General features: G+C 34.4%; 1 protein-coding gene across 2 annotated transcripts; it reads right to left on the bottom strand.

Moving 5' to 3' along the window:
- Positions 1-261: 261 nt before the first annotated feature.
- SCRN3 (secernin 3) lies at positions 262-22,064 on the bottom strand. Of its 2 annotated transcripts, none has more exons than XM_033111403.1 (8): positions 21,974-22,064; positions 19,990-20,158; positions 18,358-18,539; positions 17,597-17,796; positions 15,113-15,325; positions 4,893-5,055; positions 3,762-3,942; positions 262-880 (listed from the first exon to the last, which is right to left on the bottom strand). In XM_033111403.1, exons 2-8 carry the CDS (start codon positions 20,146-20,148, stop codon positions 710-712), a joined length of 1,269 nt encoding a protein of 422 aa, XP_032967294.1. In that variant the 5' UTR covers positions 20,149-20,158; positions 21,974-22,064; the 3' UTR covers positions 262-709. The 2 variants fall into 2 exon arrangements, with proteins under 2 accessions (XP_032967294.1, XP_032967293.1); XM_033111402.1 differs by lacking the exon at positions 21,974-22,064 and adding an exon at positions 21,385-21,920.
- Positions 22,065-22,070: the final 6 nt, after the last annotated feature.

Consider the following 22,070-nt stretch of genomic DNA (forward strand, 5'->3'; position numbering starts at 1 on the left):
AGACACAGAAATGGTATCTCCTAAGATCTTGGTTCCCTTATCCCATTTCCTAACATCCCAGACAAGCTCTTCTAAAAATATTAACATAAAGGCCTATTAGGGGCATGGCCAAAAAACTGCTAGATAATTAGAGCTAAAGGCTCACTGGTCAGCCAAGTCTTGACAAAGAGCATGTTTGAATTTAATAAAAGTACATCTGCAGAATTAATTCACTGTAATAATACAATGTGTAAATCTAGAAAATTTTGTTAAAGTGGTTAGTACTTGCCTAAAGCACAAAAAAAATCATTATGTGAGAATATTTTTCATTACTAATGAAAAAATGTGCTTTCTTGTTATAATTGAGAAAATTGTTTGAGGACAATACATAATTACAATAAACATAAATCCATGCATTATTTTAATTATTTCATGCTTTATGCAGAATTAAATATTTAATTATTGTGATTTTTAAAAAGTTATTGTAGCTAAAAACAAAGTAACACTGGTCAGTACCTGCTGTAACTAACTGCTGGTTCTCCCATGATGTATGTGTCCAATTCCAACATGTTTTTTCTCACCATTTCAGCAATTATATGCAGTTTAACAGTCAAGCTATAACTTGAATGCTATTAAAGAATAATCATATCTGTTCACAACTAGGGTTATATCATTTACCAAGGTGACTGATTCTGACTTTGAGGGAGATTGCTGACCATTTATATGATCATTAAGAACTAATATTTGACTTGTAAATCCTAATTTCATCTTTTGCACACTGAGGAAAAAGATTAACACATTTATCCACATCAAGATGCTTATTTTGAAGGATTGATTCCATCTCTTTGAATAGTTTTTTCTCCAATTTCCTCATGTTGTCCAACATTGTTTTGGCTTTTTCCTAAACAATTAAAAAAACAAAAATAAACACACATACACACACATAAACAAATCTAACCAAATCTCAGCCAATCTCTACAGACAAGGTTTGTTCATTCAGGTTTCTACTTCTGGTTTGGTTCCCCGCGCCACCCCCCTGCCCCCATTCTTTAGATATGGAAGGAATGAAATTCTTTCAGAAAAATTATTTCTTTAGATTGAGTTAATGTATTAACCCCAAATTGTTAAGCTATTTTTTAGATACTTTTTAGATATAAAAAGATAAGAATAATTATGTACGATTAGTCTATAAGCAAGAAACCTAAAAGACAATTAACAGGACAATTGAAAATCTTGTATTATTTATGTATGGGGAAGGCGGCTGAAAATTGAGGCTGAGATATTTTTATGAATTTGGATCTTCTATATTTTAAAACAGTATTATCAGATTAGACAAAGAAACTAAAACTGTAATGTTCAAGGGAAAGAGCAACTAAAAGATACGAAGAAGTTACTAGAAAGTGTGCATAATTTTTAAAATTTAAGCCACTATGGGGCAGAACTCCACAAAACAAAGATTCTTAACCTTAACATGGACTTCAATATGACATATTTTCTGAAGAAACTGCATTTCAGATCAATGGAGGAAAAAAATATATTTTGTCTATAAAGGGTATTGGAATAATTGGTCACCTCTTTAGAAAACAAAGTTAGAATCTCTACTTGATAGCATACACAAAAATAAATTCCAGTTGAATTAAAGAACTAAATATTTTTTCAAACACACACATACATACTGGAAGAAAATACTTATTTTGTGGTGAGGCAGGCCTTTTGAAGCATGAAATCGAGATAACTTGAAAAGACTAACAAATATAATTGACTAAATTTAAAATTTTTGTCTGACAAAGTCAAATTAACTGAGATTAAAAATTTGAAATATGATATAAACAATATTCACTTATTTTGCCCCCTTGAGGCAAAAGAAAAAACAACCAAGAAGCAACTGAAAAATAGGCGAAGGAAAAGAATAAACAAGTCTTTCAAAAGGAAATACTAATGGCCAATAAACATGAAAAGAATTTCAACCTCATTAGTAATCAAGAAATGTAAATTAGAGATCCAAGATGGCTGAGTAAACACTGTGCCTCTCTCCTTCTGTGAACAAATTAAAATTACAAATTAAAATTACAACTAAATTACAGAACAATCAACCTAGAGAATCATCTGAAGTCTAGCTAAACAGAAGTTTTAGAAGGATATAAAGAAGCCACGTCAAGACTGGTACTAGGGGCAGAGACGGGGAAATGAGTCCCAAACCTCTGTGGTGGTTGAGAACCAGGAGGGATATCTTGGCTGTGAAGGTTCCCCCCAGTGGAGCAAGGGACTCCAGCCCACTAGCTGCCCCAGCCCGGAGTACTGATGCGGGGAAGAGGAGCCCCCACAACATCTGGCTGTGTGAAAAACATAGAGCCACGTGGATGGGATGGAAGGTGGCGGGAAACCCAGGCATCCTATTAAAGGGCCTGTGCATAGACTTTCATTCCCAGGCTTCAGCAAAGAGACAGTAACTTGGGGGGTATTGGAGACAAGGGGACAGACTGAGTTCTGTGACTTCAAAATGAGGGCTGGAGGACAGTCGGCATTTTCCCTGAGAGGTGAAGAGAATACGAGGACTGACAATTAAGTTTGTGAACTTGTTGCAACAATGTTGCTAACCTTTTTTGATATCAGAGGGATTATTCATTATGGATTTGTACCAACTGGACAAACAGTTAACCAAGTTTACTATTTGGAAGTGCTGAAAAGGCTGCATGAAAAAGTTAGACGACCTGAACTTTTCGCCAACAATTCATGGCTCTTGCATAACGACAATGCACCAGCTCACATGGCACTGTCTGTGAGGGAGGTTTTAGCCATTAAACAAGTAACTGTATTGGAACACCCTCCCTACTCACCTGATCTGGCCCCCAATGACTTCTTTCTTTACCCGAAGATAAAGGAAAATTGAAAGGCTGACATTTTGATGGCATTCAGGACATGAAGGGTAATATGATGACAGCTCTGATGGCCATTCCAGAAAAAGAGTTCCAAAATTGCTTTGAAGGGTGGACTAGGCGCTGGCGTTGGTGCATAGCTTCTCAAGGGGAGTATTCTGAAGGTGACCCTAGTGATATTCAGCAATGAGGTATGTAGCACTTTTCCTAGGATGAGTTTGCAAACTAAATTGTCTGACCTTCATATATATATATATTTGTGTGTGTGTGTGTGTGTGTGTGTGTGTGTGTGTACTCACACACACACAGATATATATGTAAAATTATAGTTGACATTCACTGTTATTCTACTTCAGCTCTTCAGGTGTACAGCACATTGGTCAGGCCTCTACACAGTCTATGACGTGATCTCCCTGATAAATCCAGTGCGCACCGGAACCCTACATGATCTTTACAACATTATTGATTATATTCTCCATACTTCACAACACATTCTTAACCATTATTTTTAATCAAAGGTAAAAATACAGCTCTACTACAGTCTAAGCATCTAAACTACTGTGTTTCCCCAAAAATAAGACCTACTCCGAAAATAAGCCCCAGTTAAAATCTCAGACGGACACATTTAGTACGTTATGACAATGTTCCAGAAGAAGATAACATGACTGTATTTGAATAAATGTAGATTGTTGTACATGAAAAAAGAAGACATCCCCTGAAAATAAGCCCTAATGGAGCAAAAATTAATATAAGACCCAGTCTTATTTTCGGGGAAACACGGTATTTTTAAACCTATTTGTATGTGAAGGAAGGAAAGAAAGCTGAAATTCCAAAGTTCAAAAACAGATTAAATCACATTTTTAAACTGTTCTTAATCATAAAATGGAGGGTATAATCTAATCTTACCTCTTTATTATCTATTGCTTCCAATGCCTGTTGATGCTCTTGGTAGAGTGGGTGTCTTCTGTCAGGCTTAATCTTAAAATGTGGCTTCTTTTTAACTGGATCTTCCAGTTCAAATGTTGGCGAAGTGGTGTCCAACAGTTGTGAAATATTCGGTACAAATATGAAAGGCTTAAAAACAGATCTACAAGAAAATATTTTATTAAATTGGCCTGTGGGGATATAAAAATATTCAGCATTATTCTAAATCTTCTAGGGTTTCCTCTAGTTAGAAGTTTCTGTTAATTTGTTAGATACTAATGCATTCCTGTCATGCTGGCTATAGCCATGCCTGTCTTCCCACATACACTGGGATCTCCTTTGGGGTAAAGGACCATACTTTATTTAGCCTTATATTCCCATGGACCTAACAAAAGGCCTGGAATGTAAATACTGTCAAATGAAATTCTAATTCATCATTTTCTACTGCAAACTCCACACTTGGAGGGAAAGAACAATCCTTAATATTATGAATTGAGGATTTGAATTTGGGATGAAAATCAGCAGCAGTATTAATAAGGGCTTCACAGGTTCCATTCCATTTTCTGGAAAATATCTTTAATAACATGAACGATTGTAACACTACGAGATAGTGAATATAAGATGATTTCTAAATACAACGTGCTTAAAGGTTTCTGAGAGACATTAATGACTTAAATCAAAAGTCTATACAAATCCTACTAAACTTGAACTGTTGATATTTCAAGTTTTACCTGGATGTATTTTCTAAATGAATACATAAGTGGCCATCTAAATCCTATTATAAATCCTATTGTTAATCATCTAATATTGTAATACTGAAATTTGCTCAAGAAAACCTATCTACTTTCTTTTCTTGACCACGTTAAATATACTTGGGAAAAGAAGGAATAGGGATGACAAGAAAACTATTCACATTTTTTCCCATAAAAATGAGAATAGTTATGGCAGTTATGCACATATGGAAATAGCAGAAAAAACCTGAACAGAAAATGCATCAAAAAATTATTTTCGTATTTGTGTAACAAAATTTATCTTGACAAAATCATCAACATGATAATGACTTTACCCTCCCCTCGTGACCCCTTGCTGGTTTATAGTATTTTGTGACTTTACCTCTCAGGATCAGGAGTCCCTGTAAAGAAGTGAATGCAAGGAAGGCTGGAGTCTTGAGGTAAAATAGAAACCATGCTAGCAGTGGTCAGGAATTCTCCCTCCATATTAATGCCACTTGGTTTATCTCGGAGAATTTCCATCATTATTTCAAAAGTGATGTTTCCTAGGGAAATAATTTTTAAAACCATCAAATATGTATGAATTTGCAGATTGGTATCCTGCAAATATAAACTGCTTTCTCTACTGATAATATGTAACATGAGATACTGGTCTAGGGATAAATTAAGTAAGAGACTATAAACACACCTTGTATCATAACTGTTAGATTACATATATTCCACTGTTGCAAGATATTTTTTAATATAAAATATACAAAGTCTTACAACCATTATAACAGGTAAAAATCTATGTAACTTTCTAACAAAAAGGAATCAATAATGCAAAAACATACACAATCTCATTGTCCTTACAAAATATTTTAAGGTATATTTAGGTAACAATGAGCCGACAACATCAGTAACTATAATCTGAGTATATCCATTCTGGCAACCAACTATTAAGAGAACATTATGCTTAGTTTCCCATACTATTTATTCAAGATGTTCTTTACAAAATAACAAATTATTTTTTCTGCAATAATTTCTGTGCCTGAAATTAATATTCTTATATGAAAGTGTGAATTGTAATCTGAGTGGGAGTGAAGGAGACAAAACACAATCGTTCATAGAATTTGTTTGTACATAATTCTGCTGGACTACTTTCAAAACCTAAACGTTCATTGTATGTGATGAAAATAGATAGTATTGTTTTATGCTTTTATATGTAAAGTGTGACATTTTAAGGTTTTTTGAGAAAAATAGAAAATAATCTATTTTATCTCTTTAGCAAACACAACGTGTCCATGGTTACAGAGAGCCTCAGAATTCCCTATTTGGAAGGCATTTCTACAAAAAATATAAAAAGCCTATCATGCCTTCAGACACTTCTGCTCCTTTTATACATAGCTCTAGTCAAAGATGTGGCTTGCGATCTAACTCCCTCATGACAAGATGAATAACCTTACCCCTACACAATGCAGTTCTCTAAAAGTAGCTAAAACACCTTCTCACATGACATAATTCTCCTCTCTAAAATTTATGACTCTCCGTTCCTCCTGAATCAAATTAAAACACCTTCAAATGAAAACTTACTACTAAGCTTAACTGAAATGACCTTTTCCTCTCTATCTGTAAGCATTCCTGCTCCTTTATCTATAAATTCTCTAAATACAAAAATGGGATTTTTCCCTGTTTACCTCTCATTTGTTCAATAAATATTTATTGAGAGCCTTTTAATGCCAGGCACTGTTCTAAGCAACAAAGAGAAAGAGAGATGAGCAGACAGACAGACAGACAATGATATAGATATAGATATGTAGATCTGTGAATATAAAGAAGTGAAAGTCCCCTGATCCAATTTCAACTGAGGTAACCACAGTTAACAATTCAAAAAGGATCTTTCCTGAAGAGTTTCAGAATAGGTTTAAAAGCTTTCTTTTGGATGAACACAAGAAATTCTTATCAGAAAAAAACTGGTACCAGAAAATAGCCACTTAAAGCAACACATTTAAAATGAGAATCAAAATAATGGGGTAATAACTCTGTGTAGTGCCAGGTGGGTATTGTTGAATAACTATAATGTATACCTGAAACTAGTAATATTGTATGTTAGCTATATTTTAATGAAAATCTTTTAAAAATAAAATTTTAAAAGAGGCAAAAGCAAAAATAAAAATAACAAACAAACAAACATTAATAAAATGAGAATCAAAATGTCATGGTAAATAGTGAAAGAAAATGATAGATTGAGTCTTTAAAGTGAAATAAAAACATTATAAAAATAAATTTATATAGGCTTACAGTTAACAAAATTTAGGTTAAAAATTTAACATGCTAATTCATAAAACAAAAAAGAATCAAGTGTAATTTTTCCAACAAAAGGGTAAGAGAATTTGACTTTGATTATTGCAGCATGATCATAAAGATACTTACTGCAAAAATATTTGAGGCCTTCATCAAATTTCTCAAGTCCCTGTGTTAGTTCTTTAATAGTCAAACATTCATTTTTTGAAGCAATTTGTCATATACTATACTCAGTTTTTTCTTCAGTTCTAAATAGGTCTCTCTGCCCCATTTTTCATGTGTCTATCAATGGCTTTGTATGTGACTTAAGCAGTTATCCAACATTACTTTCATGGACTTCTTGAAATCTTGATTCTTTAACAAGACTTTCAGTTTCCATTTTATTTTGTGTTGTGTATTGTGTTATTGAATATTTAATAATCATTTAGAAATTGATCAATAAAAGTGCTGACAGTAAAGAAAAGGTAGCGTTAAGTAGGGAAAGATGTTTGAATGAGGACTGATTTTATAAATAGTGCATCAGGGATTATCTTTATGTTTAAGACTACTTTTGCTTCCCTATGCAACCTTTGTAACTTTGGGGTATCAGACTGAAAGCTCAGATAGAATGGACATCCTTCCTAACATCCATCCATCACAGCTCTCTGCAATCTTTTGCTTCATTAACCAGCTGATATGTGACTAAACTGAGGTCATTAGATGTCAATTCTCTCCTAAAATAATCTACAGTTTTGGTTCAATTCCAGTCAAACCTCAAAAAGATTTTTTTGGAGACAAGCTGAAAAAATTATTGTAAAATTCATCTGGAAAAATGAACATTCAAGGAACACTACCAGGAAAATTCTGAAAAAGCAGAGTAATAAGGAGGTACTTGTGCTACCACTTAAAAAAAAAAAACTATTGTAGAGTGGAGTATGTCAGACAAAGACAGATGCAATGTGGTTTCGCCTATATATGGAATCTAAAGAACAAAATAAATGAACAAACAAAACAGAAACTCAGAGATTTTAATGGTTGCCAGATGAGAGGGGGAGTGGGTGAAAAAGGGGAAGGGATTAAGAAATGCAAATGGTTATTACAAAGTAGTCATGGGGATATAGGGCATAGCATAAGGAATACAGTCAATAATATTGTAATAACTGTGTATAGTGTCAGATGGGTATTAGATTTATCAGGGTGATAGATGGGAGGGGGCTGGAGACAGAGGGTGAAGGGATTGAGAGGTACAGGTTGGTAGTTGCAGAATAGCCATGGGGATATAAAGTACAGCATTGGAATAGTCAGTATTATGGTAATAACTATGTATAGTACCAGGTGTATACTAGATTACTCGGGGGAGCACTTCTCAAATTATATAAATGTTTAACCACTATGCAATACACCTGAAATTAATATAAACTAATACTGAATGTCAACTGTAATTGAAAAGTTTTAAGGGGGAGGGGAATGAAAGGGAAAAGAGATTCAAATTTCCAGATATAGAACAAGTAAGTCATGGGGATGTAATGTATAGCATAGGGAATATAGTCAATAATATTGTGATAACAGTGTCAGATGGTTGATGGACTTACCATGGTGGTCACTTCTTTACGTATATAAATGTTGGCTAACTATGGTGTACACCCGAAACCAGTATAATATTGTATGTTAGCTATATTTTAATAAAAAATCTTAAAAAGCAGGATTGTAAATTCACTCATATTGTTCCTTGGCTCATAAAGCAAGCTATGAGCACTTACTATGTATACTTACACTGTTCTAAACAAAACTGGACAAAATTCAGTAATTTACACTTGGGTTTACTTAGGCATTTATATTGATAAAATGTTTGGCATTTCAATTCAGCAAAGATAATTCATTTAATAAGTGGTACTGAGATCACTGACAAATTATTTGAGGGGTGGGGGGAAAAAAGCTGAGTCCTAATTCATACATTATTTTAGAATAAGTCCAGAGAATTAAAATTTTAATTTACAAAATAAAACTATAAATATAAGATGTCACTAATCATTTCTGGTGCACTGAAAATGACCTTTCTGAAAGCATGACATCAGTGCTAGAAACCATATAAGAAAAATTCCACATAAAACAAAATCAACAATTTTATTATTAGTTTTCTATTTATTCCAGCTATACTTTGTCCCCTTTTCTCCTTTCTTGCTATCTTTTGAATTTTTCAAGTATTTATTATTATATTTCTATGCTATTAGCTTATTCTTTATATATTCTTTTATTATTTTATTAATTTCTTGACTGACTACAGTCTGCCTTAAATTAGTTCTTCACCACTTATCAGTTAATGCAAGGATCTTACAATGCCTTCACTCCAATTACTGCCTCCTGTCTTCTCTGCTATTCTCATACATTTAATTCTACTGTGTTCATCTGGGTCTTCTGAGAAGCAAATGCTACAACATGGGATTAAATGTATAAGGATTTTATCAGGGGGAATGCCTGTGAGAGAAACTGTGAAACAAGTCTGAACCTGGGTTTAGTAGAGAAGGAATAAAGGCAGCGGGGAAATTTCCTAGACTGCCATACCATCTAAGAAAAGCGTGGCGAGGCCATCAGGACTCCTTGACCCAAAGTCAGCCATCCGAGGAGTCCCATGCATCCCAGTCATGGGCCTGCCTTAGTCTGTCTGCCGCTTTCAGCCAGGAGCAGCCTGTGGGAAGCGTAGTATTCAGTACTACACAAAATCCATGCACTGTAGCTGTGGCCATTGGTCACACAATTATTATTAAATGGTCAATATTCACTGGGTTTTATCCATGTATTTACTGTTTCGGTTGCTCTTCCTTGCTTCTATCTGAGATCACTTTACCAACTGCCTTCTGCTTGATTTCTCAGTGTTTCATCCTGCATACATGATGCTTAGAAGTCAACAATTGTTTTAAGAAGAAATTGTGACATACAGGTCAGGCTTTTCTCAAAGTGTAGACAGCCATTTCTCAATCTCTTGGATGTAGGCCCCTCATATCCTAACTGTTTTGGGTGTTCACTCATGCCTTCAAACTGTTTTATTCCTCCAGTTTTTATAGTTATTCTTGAGGGGAGGTTAGTCTAATACTAGGTAGCTACTGTTTCATAACCAAAAACTCAAGTCTAGCTCTGTGCTTTTAACCTCTCCACTATTAAGACTCCCATTTACTATATACAGCAGACTCTTTTTATCCTCAAGTAGTATCAGTTTCTTAATACAGGTGTACCTTGTTTTATTGTGCTTCACAGATATTGCATTTTTTACAAATTGAAGATGTGTGGCAACCGCCAACAAAAAGATTATAACTCGCTGAAGGCTCAGATGATATTTCACATTTTTTAGCAATCAAGTATTTTTAATTAAGGTATGGGCATTTTTTTTTTTAGACATAATGCTATTGCACACTTAATAGACTACAGTATAATGTAAACACAACTTTTATGTGCAAAAATCTGTGACTCGGTTTATTGCAACATTCACTGTGTTGTGGTGGTTTGGAAGCAAACCTGTTGTAGTATCTCCGAGGTTTGCCTATAACAGTAATGAACATAGCAGACCCAAGTACAGTTAAAAAAAACACACAGGCTTGCCATCAGGTAAGATATTTTCAGATACTTTATATAGAAAGTTTTAATTATTGCATTAAAATGATATCTAAAGAACAAAATAACTTTCATAGCTGGTTGACCACAGGTATTTGTTTCCTGTCTCCCAAAACTCTATCACAATGATAATAAAGGAATTAAAAAATGAAATAACTCACAAAGACAAAGAAAGCATGAAAAGCAAGAGTTTCCCCTATTTCCATGATATATGGGAATCATTAAAAAAGTACAGCAAGTCTGTACCCAAATTGTTAAAATAAAATTGACTTTCATATAAAATAATCTAATGTTCCACCTTCAATAAAACATGCAAGCTACCAAATGTTTTATGTTAATAGCAAATTTCTAGTTTCTCCATAGTATAGCTATGACTTCAAATTCAAGAAAAATAATTTATAAATAACTTGTTACAAGAGCAATATCTTTCTGTTAATTTTGAAAGAAAAAATGCAGGAAGAAAAAAAGGTGCACCTGAAAACAGGCTTTACTATTAAAACTAAACAATAAAGCAGTAGCCTACCATCCACACCTATCTATCAGACACATTAGCTTCTGCACCGACATAGTGAGATTTTTAAATGATTCAAATCTAAATTCCTATAGATGGCAAGTTTTAATGAAAACAGTGTCAGAACCATAACACTACAATAATACAGGTATTATGAAAATGTTTTCTGTATTCAAAACCTACAATTCTAAACATGAAAGGAGGATTTACATGATCCCTTGAGTAGGACAGCTAAGTAATCCACTAGCAAGCACTGAATAAGTACTGAGACTGCAGGATTCACTTAAATGAATGCAAAACATAGGGTGCAATTGCACTGCAATTTAAACTAGTTATTTAAAATACATGAATGAATATATATACAATTTGGATATACGTGCAGCACAGGGATAGTTGGAAAGAAGGGAGGTAAGTTCTTCCATCTAGAAAAATCATAGGAAAAATTAACCATAATGTATTAGAAGTCAATTTTCTATAAAAGTTCTGGAAAGACACTTATTCTTTTGGCAAAGCACAGAAAGCTGGGTGAACTGTACTTCACACTTGGGGGAAAAAGAAGTTTCATGTCAGCTGCATCTACTACTATAATCACGTATGCATTTCAAATATATTATTCAGTTATTTTGTAGTTAAATAAAAAAGAATTAATTATTATGATGCAGTGACTAATTAATTTGTAATTGTTTCTATTTTGTCTTCATTTTGTCAAATTACCTAAACCTTAGGATTCTTGGCATTTTCCTCTCCATTTTAATTATATGTTGTTGTTTTTCATTTTTTAAGAAGGCCTGCTAATTTTATTGAAACTTTAAGTTTATTGCCAAGAAGAAAAGCACTGTAAATACTGGTGGTTGTTTCGTGTTTCAAAAGCCTTAAAACATGCATATTCTCTGACCCCACAGTCTATCTCTAGAAACTCATTCTAGGAAAATAAGCATGGATGTGACTATAAATAAGCTATAAGCATTACATATAAGCTACAAATTTCAAATGAAAAACTAAAAACAACTTAAATAACAAGGACTTTTTTAACTCAAGTATTATTTATACAATCAATCTTTGTAATGATTAAAATACAACATATGGAAATAAACAAGATATCAAAATAATAGAATTCTATGCAGCTGTTTAAAAACAGAAAGTTCTGTATGTATTAAAATAGAATGATCTACATTATATATTGCTAAAGAAAAGTTATGTGCATAAAAGTGTCAGAAAAGAAATACAATGATCACACCTGAGCTTTTTAATAATTCCTTAATATTATCAAATAGCTTCAGTTAGCTCTAACTGTCCCTTGCATTGGAATTTCCTACATTTGTTAGGTCTATGAATTATTTCGCTCTTAGTACTGAATTTGCTCATGTGTTTATAATTTTTTTCTGTGAAATCATCTTCAGTGGGAATTCTCTTCTGGGAAAATCCTGGCAGGCCACACAGGTAATACAGGCCTCCAGATGGTTGGTTACTATAATACATATGCATAAACCCTCCTTACCTGAATCTAAAATATCTGGGAAAACACTGAATAACTGGAGTCTAGAGTCCATTATTTTACATGGGAAAAATAATCATGTATCCCTAGCCTATATTTAAAAACTCAATGTCCCCAAATATTACTAAAACATGTTTAAAACCTACATCACAATATACCAAGAATGTCTACATAATAGATAGAATATAAAATACTGATTACCTATTTATTTAACTCTCTATGAACTTATAGTAGTTGTATTTATGTACAGTTCACAATAATAATGTATTTTATTGGATAATAATTGCATTTCTCATCTATATTGCAAATAAAAACCCAAAACACTATAATGTAAATAGGACTTCTACTTCCGAACATGAAAGAACAGGGACCAGAATTACCATCCTACTGTAAAAAAAAAGAACAGAAAACTATGCAAAATATAGAAAACGGGTTTTGAACACTGGACAACAAGGAGAGTAAGATTATGAACCCAAGAGAGAGGAAACAAAGAGGGTAAGCCCTACCATCACGCTGACTCCAGAAGCTCGGTGTTGTTGGGGGGCAGCTTTCAGAGCACAGTGCAGGGAGGGGGAACATAGACAGAGCCCAAAGATCGCTCTAAGTTGAGGAAACAGTCAAAGTTCAGGGAGATGAGGGTGACTAGAATTTGCAGAGCAGAATACCAGAGATGAAGGAGCTACTCAAAGAAAAAGTTCCAGAAATGTGTACAATGGTACCCTTCAGCCTTTGGCTGAATAACAATTTGCACACACACACACACACACACACACACACAGTGAAAATCCACAGGCCAAAGAACAATTTTTAAGGCTAGAGCAATTACCAGGAACTACGAGTAAAAAAAGTTCATAGATCTAACACAGTGCTGGGAATCTATTGAGTTCCCACCAGCTGGAGTAGAGAGATCTTCGTTTAATACACAGGGCATTCAGTGGACATCCCAGAAGAATCAGATTCCTATTATGCTAAAACAGCTGTAATAAACATGCTGAATATGCTGAAGGATTTAAAGAAAAACATAAAGGTAATGAATAGAGAAATGGGAGATACAGTGTACACTGTATATAAAAAGAACCAAATGAAACATGTAGAAGTGAAAACTACAATATCTGAAATGAAAATATCACTAGATGAAATTAACAGCATGTTAGATAATGCAGAAGAAAACATCAGTTAACTTGAGAACATAACAGTAGAAACTATAACCTTTCATCTGAATGCCCATGTAACCTAAATATTTTCAATGGCAGTTACATGTAGATTCATTATAGCACACTTACCATTTGGATGGAAAGTTTGAGTAAAATCTAAATATTTGTCACATCAAATATTCTCATAGTGGGTATAGACATACAAATATGCTGGGATCCTGTGTGGTTAACTGGTTCCAAACTGGTTTCTCAGAACAGCACAGGTAGCCCCAGCTGAGCCTACAAAGTATACGTAGCTCAGAGTTCAATCTCTCACTGAGATTGTATTGACCCAACACCTGAGACAACAGACAGCTGAATTCCAGCTAGGACTCTGGGCAGAGAGCACAGTAACTATAATCTTGGTAAACAACCTAGTTCCTGCTACCCAAATGGGTCTTTCACTCAGACACCTACGTTTACATGGATGTTAAAACTAGCCTCTAAAGCTTTTATCTGGTCCAGAATCCCCCTTTGACACAGAGAGGATGAAGACTACGTGGGAAGGAGACACCTCAAATCTTGCTAACACTATGGGTCTCTTCATTTTTAGTACCTAGTCATTTCCTCCTCTTGTGTTAGAACCTAGCTATATATGTCTTTAATGTTTAAATATTTTATTCAGCATTTTTCGAGTTTTGGAGTGGATAATGGAAATTCTTACTCTGCTCAGTTCGTCTTTTTGACTAGTGTAGCTATAACTTTTGTAATTAAAAAATAACCAACAATGGTACTATCAAAAGATAAATGATCTCTGTCTCCATGTGCCAATGAACTCTGAGAAAAGTAATCTCAATTTGGTTTTAAGAATATCAGATTAGTTCATTCACTTATTCTTTTCTTTAGAATCCGCAAATAAGTGAGATCATATGGTACTTATCTTTCTCTGTCTGACTTATTTCACTTAACATAATGTTCTCTAGATCCGAACAGTTTGGGAGACAATGAGGAAAAACTGAGGGTTGCTAGATGGGCGGGAGGGGTGGGGGGTGGGGGGAGGGTGAGGGGATTGGAGGGCAGTCGGTGACCACAGGATGGCCACGGGGTTTGAAAATTAATCTGGGGAACGTAATTTGGTGGTTACCAGAGCATAAGGGGGTTGGGGGGTGGGGGATGAGGGTGAGGGGGATCAAATGTATGGTGATGGAAGGGGAGCTGACTCTGGGTGGTGAACACACAGTGTGACTTATGGATGATGTGATACAGAATTGCACACCTGAAATCTATGTAATTCTACTAACAATTGTCACCCCAATAAATTAAAAATAAATTAAAAAAAATAATAATAATAATTTGACAGAGAAAAAAAAATGAATATCAGTAAGAACTGGAAAAAGGGTCTGAGGATTACAAATCTGAACTTGTCCTTCAAAAAGAATCCTTACCCTCTCACAGTTAAACAGTATATCACTCAGCTCAAAAAATAGCTTACAATATCATAATGTTTTTAGTTTAAATAAAACTACATCTTTACTAAGAATAATTCCTCAAAAAACATAGTTTTCATTTGGGTATTATTTAAATGATTACATTACCTTTGTGTTTATTCAGAAGCTTGTAGCCTTCACAGAATCTGCCTGATGAAATCATCATCTTGGCTGTGTCAATATAGGAGTATGTTGCCGTAAAATCAAACTCCTTTTTACCATCCCACCAGCCTTTCTGCTTAGCGTAGTTTCTCATGTCTGGGTGTTCCCGATCAATCTTGGTTGTTATAGAAAGCTGATTAGAAATATTACGAACTCCCTCTATTTTTCAGAGAAGAGGGAGAGGGAGAAGAAAAGTCATAGTTAACATAATGTAGCTGTCTGTACATTATGATTCTTAATCACTATGCAAATGTAAATAGAGACTTCTAAGTTGTGTACTATAAGCATCTATTATGTATTCAGGAAGATGAATTACTTTTTAAATTAATTGTTTTATTTGGGATAAGTATAGATTCACACGCAGTTAAAAGAAGTAATGGAGATATCCTGTGTATCCTTTACCCGGTTACCTCAATGGTAACATACTGTATACTATCACAAGCAGAATACTGATATTAATACAGTCAAGATGCACAATATTTTCGCCACCACAAGGATCACTCCTTCACAAGTTGTCCTTTTATAAGTCATACTCACTTATCTCCAACCCCCATCTCCTCATTAACCCCAGGCAACCACTAGAATCTGTTATCCATTTCTATAATTGTCACTTAAGAATGTTATATAAATAGAATTATACAGCATGTAATCTTTTGGCTTTTTTCATTCTGTATAATTTTCTAAAGACTCATTCAGGTTATTATATGTATCAATAGTTCATTCTTTTTTATTGCTGAGTAGTATTCCATAGTATGTATGTACTATAGTATGTTTAGCCATTCACAAGTTAAAGAACATCTGGGTTGCTTCCAGTTTTGGGCTATTATGGAAAAGGCTGCTATAAATATTCAGGCATGGGTTCTTGTGTGAATGTAAATTTTTATTTCTCTGGGATAAATGCACATTATTGCAATTGCCATGCAATGCAAAATACCATGTTTACTAATTTTTTTAAACTGCTAGCCAGAGTAATTACATTCTTACAGTATCAGTGATCCAACTTCCACATTCTCAACAGCATTTGGTGGTGTCACTTTTTATTTTCACCCTTCTGATAGAATTATACTGATATCTCATTGTGATTTTAGTTTGCCTTTTCCTAATGGCTAATGATGTTGAACATTATTTCTTGTGCTTTTTTTGACATCTGTATATCCCTTTAGATAAAACATCTCTTCATGTCTTTTACCCACTATTTATATATTTATATATTACTTACCCACATTCTCACTACAAAAGTTAGACTTAAGTCATGATAGAATTAAAGACAGAAAAAAGGAATTTTCTATCTAACAGCTAATTTCCTACAGTTTAACTGCTTAGTTCTCGGGCTCATGAGTAAAGGAAGAGAAACCAGTTGGCAAAGTTACTCTACAGCTGGATAATTAGACCCAGTGAACGTGTTCATTTTGGATGGCTAGGTAGGGCCACCTTTTTCAAAAGAATACATTTATTCAATCAAGCCAATTATCACAATAAGAAAAATAGTCTAAGTTCAATTATACGTATTAGTAAACATACATGCAAAATATAAAATAAAATGTCCATCAAAACAACTGGCAATAACCTATTATGAAAAATTACGTCCAAATCCTCCGAAGCTCGAGGCTACCTTCATAAAGCCTTTCTGTACTGCTCCAGGTCACAATAACTTTTCCTTTCTCTAAATGTATGCAGTATCTCAGTGTCTGTATCATTCATGCACCATGTAATATTTTCACATGTATCTCATCTCCCTAGTGAAACCAGGAGGCCCAGGAGGCACGTACACAAGTATGGGACTGTGCTTGAGCACCAGGCAGTGCTCTAGTGCAAGAGCATTGAACTGAGAGTCAGGACGAAAAGACTTAAATTTGAAGTCTTTTACTCACTGCCTTGAATCATTCACTTCACATATCTGGATTTTCTCACTTGAAAAATAAGAGGAATAGTTTCACAAAGAAACTGTGAGAAAAAAAAAGCGAAGTATTCTAAAACAATCAAATTGTGTTATTTTACTATGATATCAATTTTAATACTTTACTATTGATACAATATATTCTTTCCAACCACTAACCCACAGATACCGCACCCCTCTCCTCACCTCCATACCTACACACGATACAATTTTGGAGTTCAGCCCAAAGTTAAAAGAGAAAGAAATGGTAAATGATTATTAAAAAGTGGGAAAGCATTATAAAACAACCAAGAGCTACTGTACAGAAAATATGTTATTTAAAATTTATGTCATATATATGAAAAAGATAGCACCACCTTTTTTTCTCTTTTTTAAGAAAGTTCTCTATAGTGCTCTTGCATTGTTTGTTCTTTAAAATGTTTTCAAGCCTTCATTGTACTGCATTATAAATCTTGAAAGACAATTAAATGCAATGTCTGCAATTAGGGGGGTTTTTATTAATTGTAAAACAAATGATGAAAAGCTGGCCATACCTTGTACTTTTTCTGCCGCCCAGTACTTCCCTGCAGTCTCCAGAATCCAGGCTTCATTCCTGTCAGCTATCAGGAAACTGTTGTGATAGCTAAATACTATCCCACCCTCTGAACAATTTCCACCCTGGCCATATTTTTCTAATAAATCAACAATGATATCGAGGGCTTTTTCAGCGGTATCAGCTCTTTCAAGGCCAAGTCTAAAATAAAAATATTAAAGTTCTCAGAGTAAAGTAAATTTCCATTATTTTGCTTAAATAATTTCATGCACATGAGATTTAGCAATTTTACACCATGTAAAAATTCCTTCGAGTTAACAGATGAACTAAAATGTAACTTCTAAACTATTCCTTCTGAAGTCAGTTTGGAATTGAAAACAAAGTTTTTGGAGTCAAATAGATCAATGTTCAAATTCCAATTTGGTAATTTCTTGGCAAGTTACTTTATCTCTGAACCTCAGGTATTTCATCTGTAAAATGAGAATAATAATATATACCCCATGAGGTTACTGTGAGAATTAGTTAAGGCCTGATAAAATATGTTAGGTACTTCCAACGAATCATAATTTTCAACTTTTAGCCTTCTCCCAATTAATGATATTTGAGTCTTTGTATTGCATGCCTGTAATTTTAAGCATTTTGACACAAAGTAGCAAAGTCCAAAAACAATTTTTTAAATAGGAAAATAAAACATGTGAGAGTTACACCAAAATTTAAAATTCAGACAAGTTCTATAGTGCAAAAATATATCAGAAAAATTACCTGACAAGGTCCATGCCCAGTAGCGCCTCTTCATCACAAATTTCTTCTTTTCCCCACACAGCTTCATTCCCAATGCAAACTCCATGCTCATTGGCTCCCATTTCCGCTCCCCATAACCAAGCTGGGCGACTGAGGACAACAGCATATGTTTCAGGAACTTGATCAATTTCTATGTAAGTACACTGTAAAGGAAGTCATAGCAACAGCCATTAAACAAAAACAGAAAAGGTATCAAAGTCCAGAATCTTAAAATTAATCAGAAGAAATTTTCATTTTGAAAGAGATAAATGAAATATAACTAAATTGAAATTTTCAATAATAAAGGCATTACCCTTAAAACACATTCAGAATTGACCCTAAAGCATTTATTCATTCAAATACTTGCTGAGCATCTCCTATTATAAAGCACCCAGCTAAGAAATGTTACAAAGATGAATCGGATACAGATCTCACTTTCAAGAAACTAAGACTTGTACATTAACAAGATACAACAAAATATAAAGTAGAAAGGCCATGAAGAAAAGTGAAGATAAGGAATTAATGGAAGCTCAGGAGAGAGATGGTTTCTAGTTGTGAAATCTTCAAACATTTTGTAGAGGAAGATGCATGTGAGCTGAAGCTTAAAGAAGCAGTTCTCAATCTCAATGTCCAGTGTTTCTTGGTTAGTGATGTAAGTCCCATACGGTAGCCCTTAACGGCAGGGTATTGCCATAGAAGCCCATGTCATATGCGGAAGTCACCTATCTGGTATGTCCACAGCAATGAAAAGAAGGAGAACCACTGGTTTACAGGATAGGCTAGATTTAAATATGAGGAGATAAAAGCGGAAATGGATCCAAGATGAAGTCTCAGCAAAAGAAAAAAAGAAAACACCTACAATTTAACACATTTTAGTATCAGAATATCAATGAAATGAAACCTAAAAAAAAAAAAAAATGTTAGCAATTAAAGCATAATGTGAAACTTCTATTTTAAGTTCCAGGTTAAATGGATTTTTTTTTAATAAAAAATTTAAAGGATCCTTTAATTAACGTGTATTCTATCAAATGACTGCATAAAAAGCATGTTGATAGTGTAATCTCTAGGCCCAACAAAACTTTTATTCCCAGATAATAAAACTGGTAGTCCAGAGTCTGGAATGACTTTTCCTATTCTACACCAATCAGGATCCTTTCTGTCCATCAAACTTCAGCAGAAACCTCAAGTCCTCATGAAGCCTTCCTTTATGCCTAGTCTGAATTAATTGTTCCTTCACCACAGCTTGCTGCTCTTAAATTTAGCATTTAAACCATCCTACTTTAGAATGGGTTTAGTTGCATACACATCCTATTCCTCTACTAGAATCTAAGCTTGACAGCAGGATTTAAATCCCTGCCCTATTTAACATGCTTACATATGGTAAATTTTCAAATATTAGATCAAAGAATCAACAATTATTGTTATTGTTATTTCAGCCTCCTCCATATCATAGAAATAAAAGAACAGAAGTCCAGTTCTTATTCAAATTATTTTTCAAACTTAAATTCTTGAATTTTTAACTTCTATAATCTCTGCCAAATAGTTTATTAATAATAGAAATAACGGTTTATGATATTTTTAAAGAAACATATTGCTAACATGTATTTCACCTACCTTGAGACGTTCTCTCAGGTTATCATGAACTGTAGCAGGAAAATAAACTACCTCTTGTACTTCATCACAGAGTCTATCTGAATTTTTCCCAAAAATAATCCTATTTTCAACTGTTGCTGGAGGTAGTGCCACAAAAGTGTCACAGGAACAAGGTTCCATTTTTTTAAAACTGAAAACCATACAAAAGATTCAAAATAAAGAGAAAAAAGTTTTAAGTATATACAAAACAGAGTTTTACTTGATGACCAAGGGATATTACTGCCAAATCTAATAAAAGCTGTTCAAGTTTTAAACTTCATATACTGTAGTATAAATATCAGTAAGAAAATGACTTAGAAATGAATCTTGTACTGTAAGAATTAGTAAGAAAATGGCAATGACAAGTACCTTCTAGTCTATAGGTCAAATTTACCCTCTAAGATCTTTTTTTCCTGAAGTCTTCCATAAGTCAGCTTTGACTATTTCCATATTTGGGAATCCTATCCCTTGTCCTGTTGTAAACAGGACTATATTTATAAATATAGTCTCCTTACTGGACTGTGAGATCCTTGAGGGCTGAAAGTATGTCTTATTAATCTATATTCTCATCACTGGGACTTATAGAAAAGTCCCAGTACTACGTACCCAGTCTTTCCTCAAAGGAAGAAAGAAAGGGTCTCCTTTAAGCTGAAGAAGACTACACACAGATTTTAATAATGTAAGACTGACATTTTGAAACAGACTTACTGAATCAGACAAATACAAAAAAAGTCAATATAATTTCAAATTGTTGGTATTTCTAGGAGGTAGTTCACGTACGTAACTTGTAAATCCTGATTGTAGAATATGATATCAAGATTATGTCTTCATTTATAATTCAGAAAAATCTTAAATTTAAAATTTTAGCAGAACACCTAAGTGTCTCATGCTTTTCATGTTGCTTCCAGAATGAACTTTAGTTTCCTTTATAATGCCCAAACTTAAAATGGTTTTATGCAGTCATCTTAAAAACAAAACTTAAATCTAATGTTTCATTCAAAAGAAAACAAAATGATTCAAATAAGGAACAACTTCAGCCTGAAACTCCTGAAAGTTTTTCTCTTTTCCTCAGTGATGGAATGAGAGGTCACCATTGGCTTCTGTTTATTTCGTGTGTATTTCAACCTTTATTTCCTGTATCGCCTTCTATTTGAGTTCCAAAGTTAGTTCTACCACTGCATAACCTCGGCAGGCTATTTAAGCACTCTCTAGCATCACTGGTTAAGCATCTCATAGAGTTGTCATGAGAATTTAGTAAAACAATGTGTAAAGTGTTTTCACAGTGCATAGACCATAGAAGACACTCAAATGAAAGCTGTTATTGTTATCATTTGGCAGACGAGTAAATTTCTCAAAAAAGACATCGCACACACTCAAAAGGACTTGGTTGATGGATACCCTGTAGCCGTAGCACTCACGTCCACGCAAAACCCTGGATTCTCAAGGGTCATCAAGCTGCACTAGGGGATCTGAGCTGTCTAACCTGCGTGCCAGAGGAAGCTAAGGAAACATGTAGCCTGGTCACGAAGGCACCTAGCCCATTTCTAAAGCGAAGACTAACACCTAGTGTGTATTTATCATTCAGTAAATGTTTATTGAATATCTTTCTGGTCCAGGGACCGTACAGCTATTAACAAAACAGTCCTCGCTCTTTTAGAGCTGACATTCTATTCTATGTGCTTTAGTTCACCAACTGCTTTCAGAAACATCCTCACAAACCGGCTACATAGAAAATTACTATTTTCATAACACAGATAGGAAAATCAGTACAGAAAAGAATACGTTACTCGAGCCAGAATTCACAGAGTAAAGGGCTCAAACTTCAAACACCTTTTGCAGAAGCGCCACTGCCCAGGCCGCACTCTGCACCCCAGCCGGGCGTTCAAACTGCAGCCCGCGCCGCACTCACAGTCTTCCTACTTTATACCTCAACTATGCAAGTCCCTCTCCCGTGCACACCCCTCACCTGGCTTCAGAGCTACCCAAAGAGAAAAGGAAAAGGGGAGAAGAGTGGCCGGCACAGGCGTTAGCTGCCGGAAGCTGTCACCTTTGACCCCGGAAGT

The sequence above is a fragment of the Rhinolophus ferrumequinum genome, chromosome 8 (genome assembly GCF_004115265.2).
Source record: "Rhinolophus ferrumequinum isolate MPI-CBG mRhiFer1 chromosome 8, mRhiFer1_v1.p, whole genome shotgun sequence".
Classification (NCBI taxonomy): Eukaryota; Metazoa; Chordata; class Mammalia; order Chiroptera; family Rhinolophidae; genus Rhinolophus; species Rhinolophus ferrumequinum.

Excerpts from the sequence above, each read along its gene's own strand:
- SCRN3 (XM_033111402.1), bottom strand. The coding sequence starts at position 21,458 with ATGACCCTTGAGAATCCAGGGTTTTGCGTGGACGTGAGTGCTACGGCT. Across the intron at positions 18,540-19,989 it reads ACCTGAGAGAACGTCTCAAG|TGTACTTACATAGAAATTGA; the intron begins GTAGGTGAAATA and ends CTTCCTTTACAG. Across the intron at positions 5,056-15,112 it reads GCTTCTGAATAAACACAAAG|GAAACATCACTTTTGAAATA; the intron begins GTAATGTAATCA and ends TTATTTCCCTAG.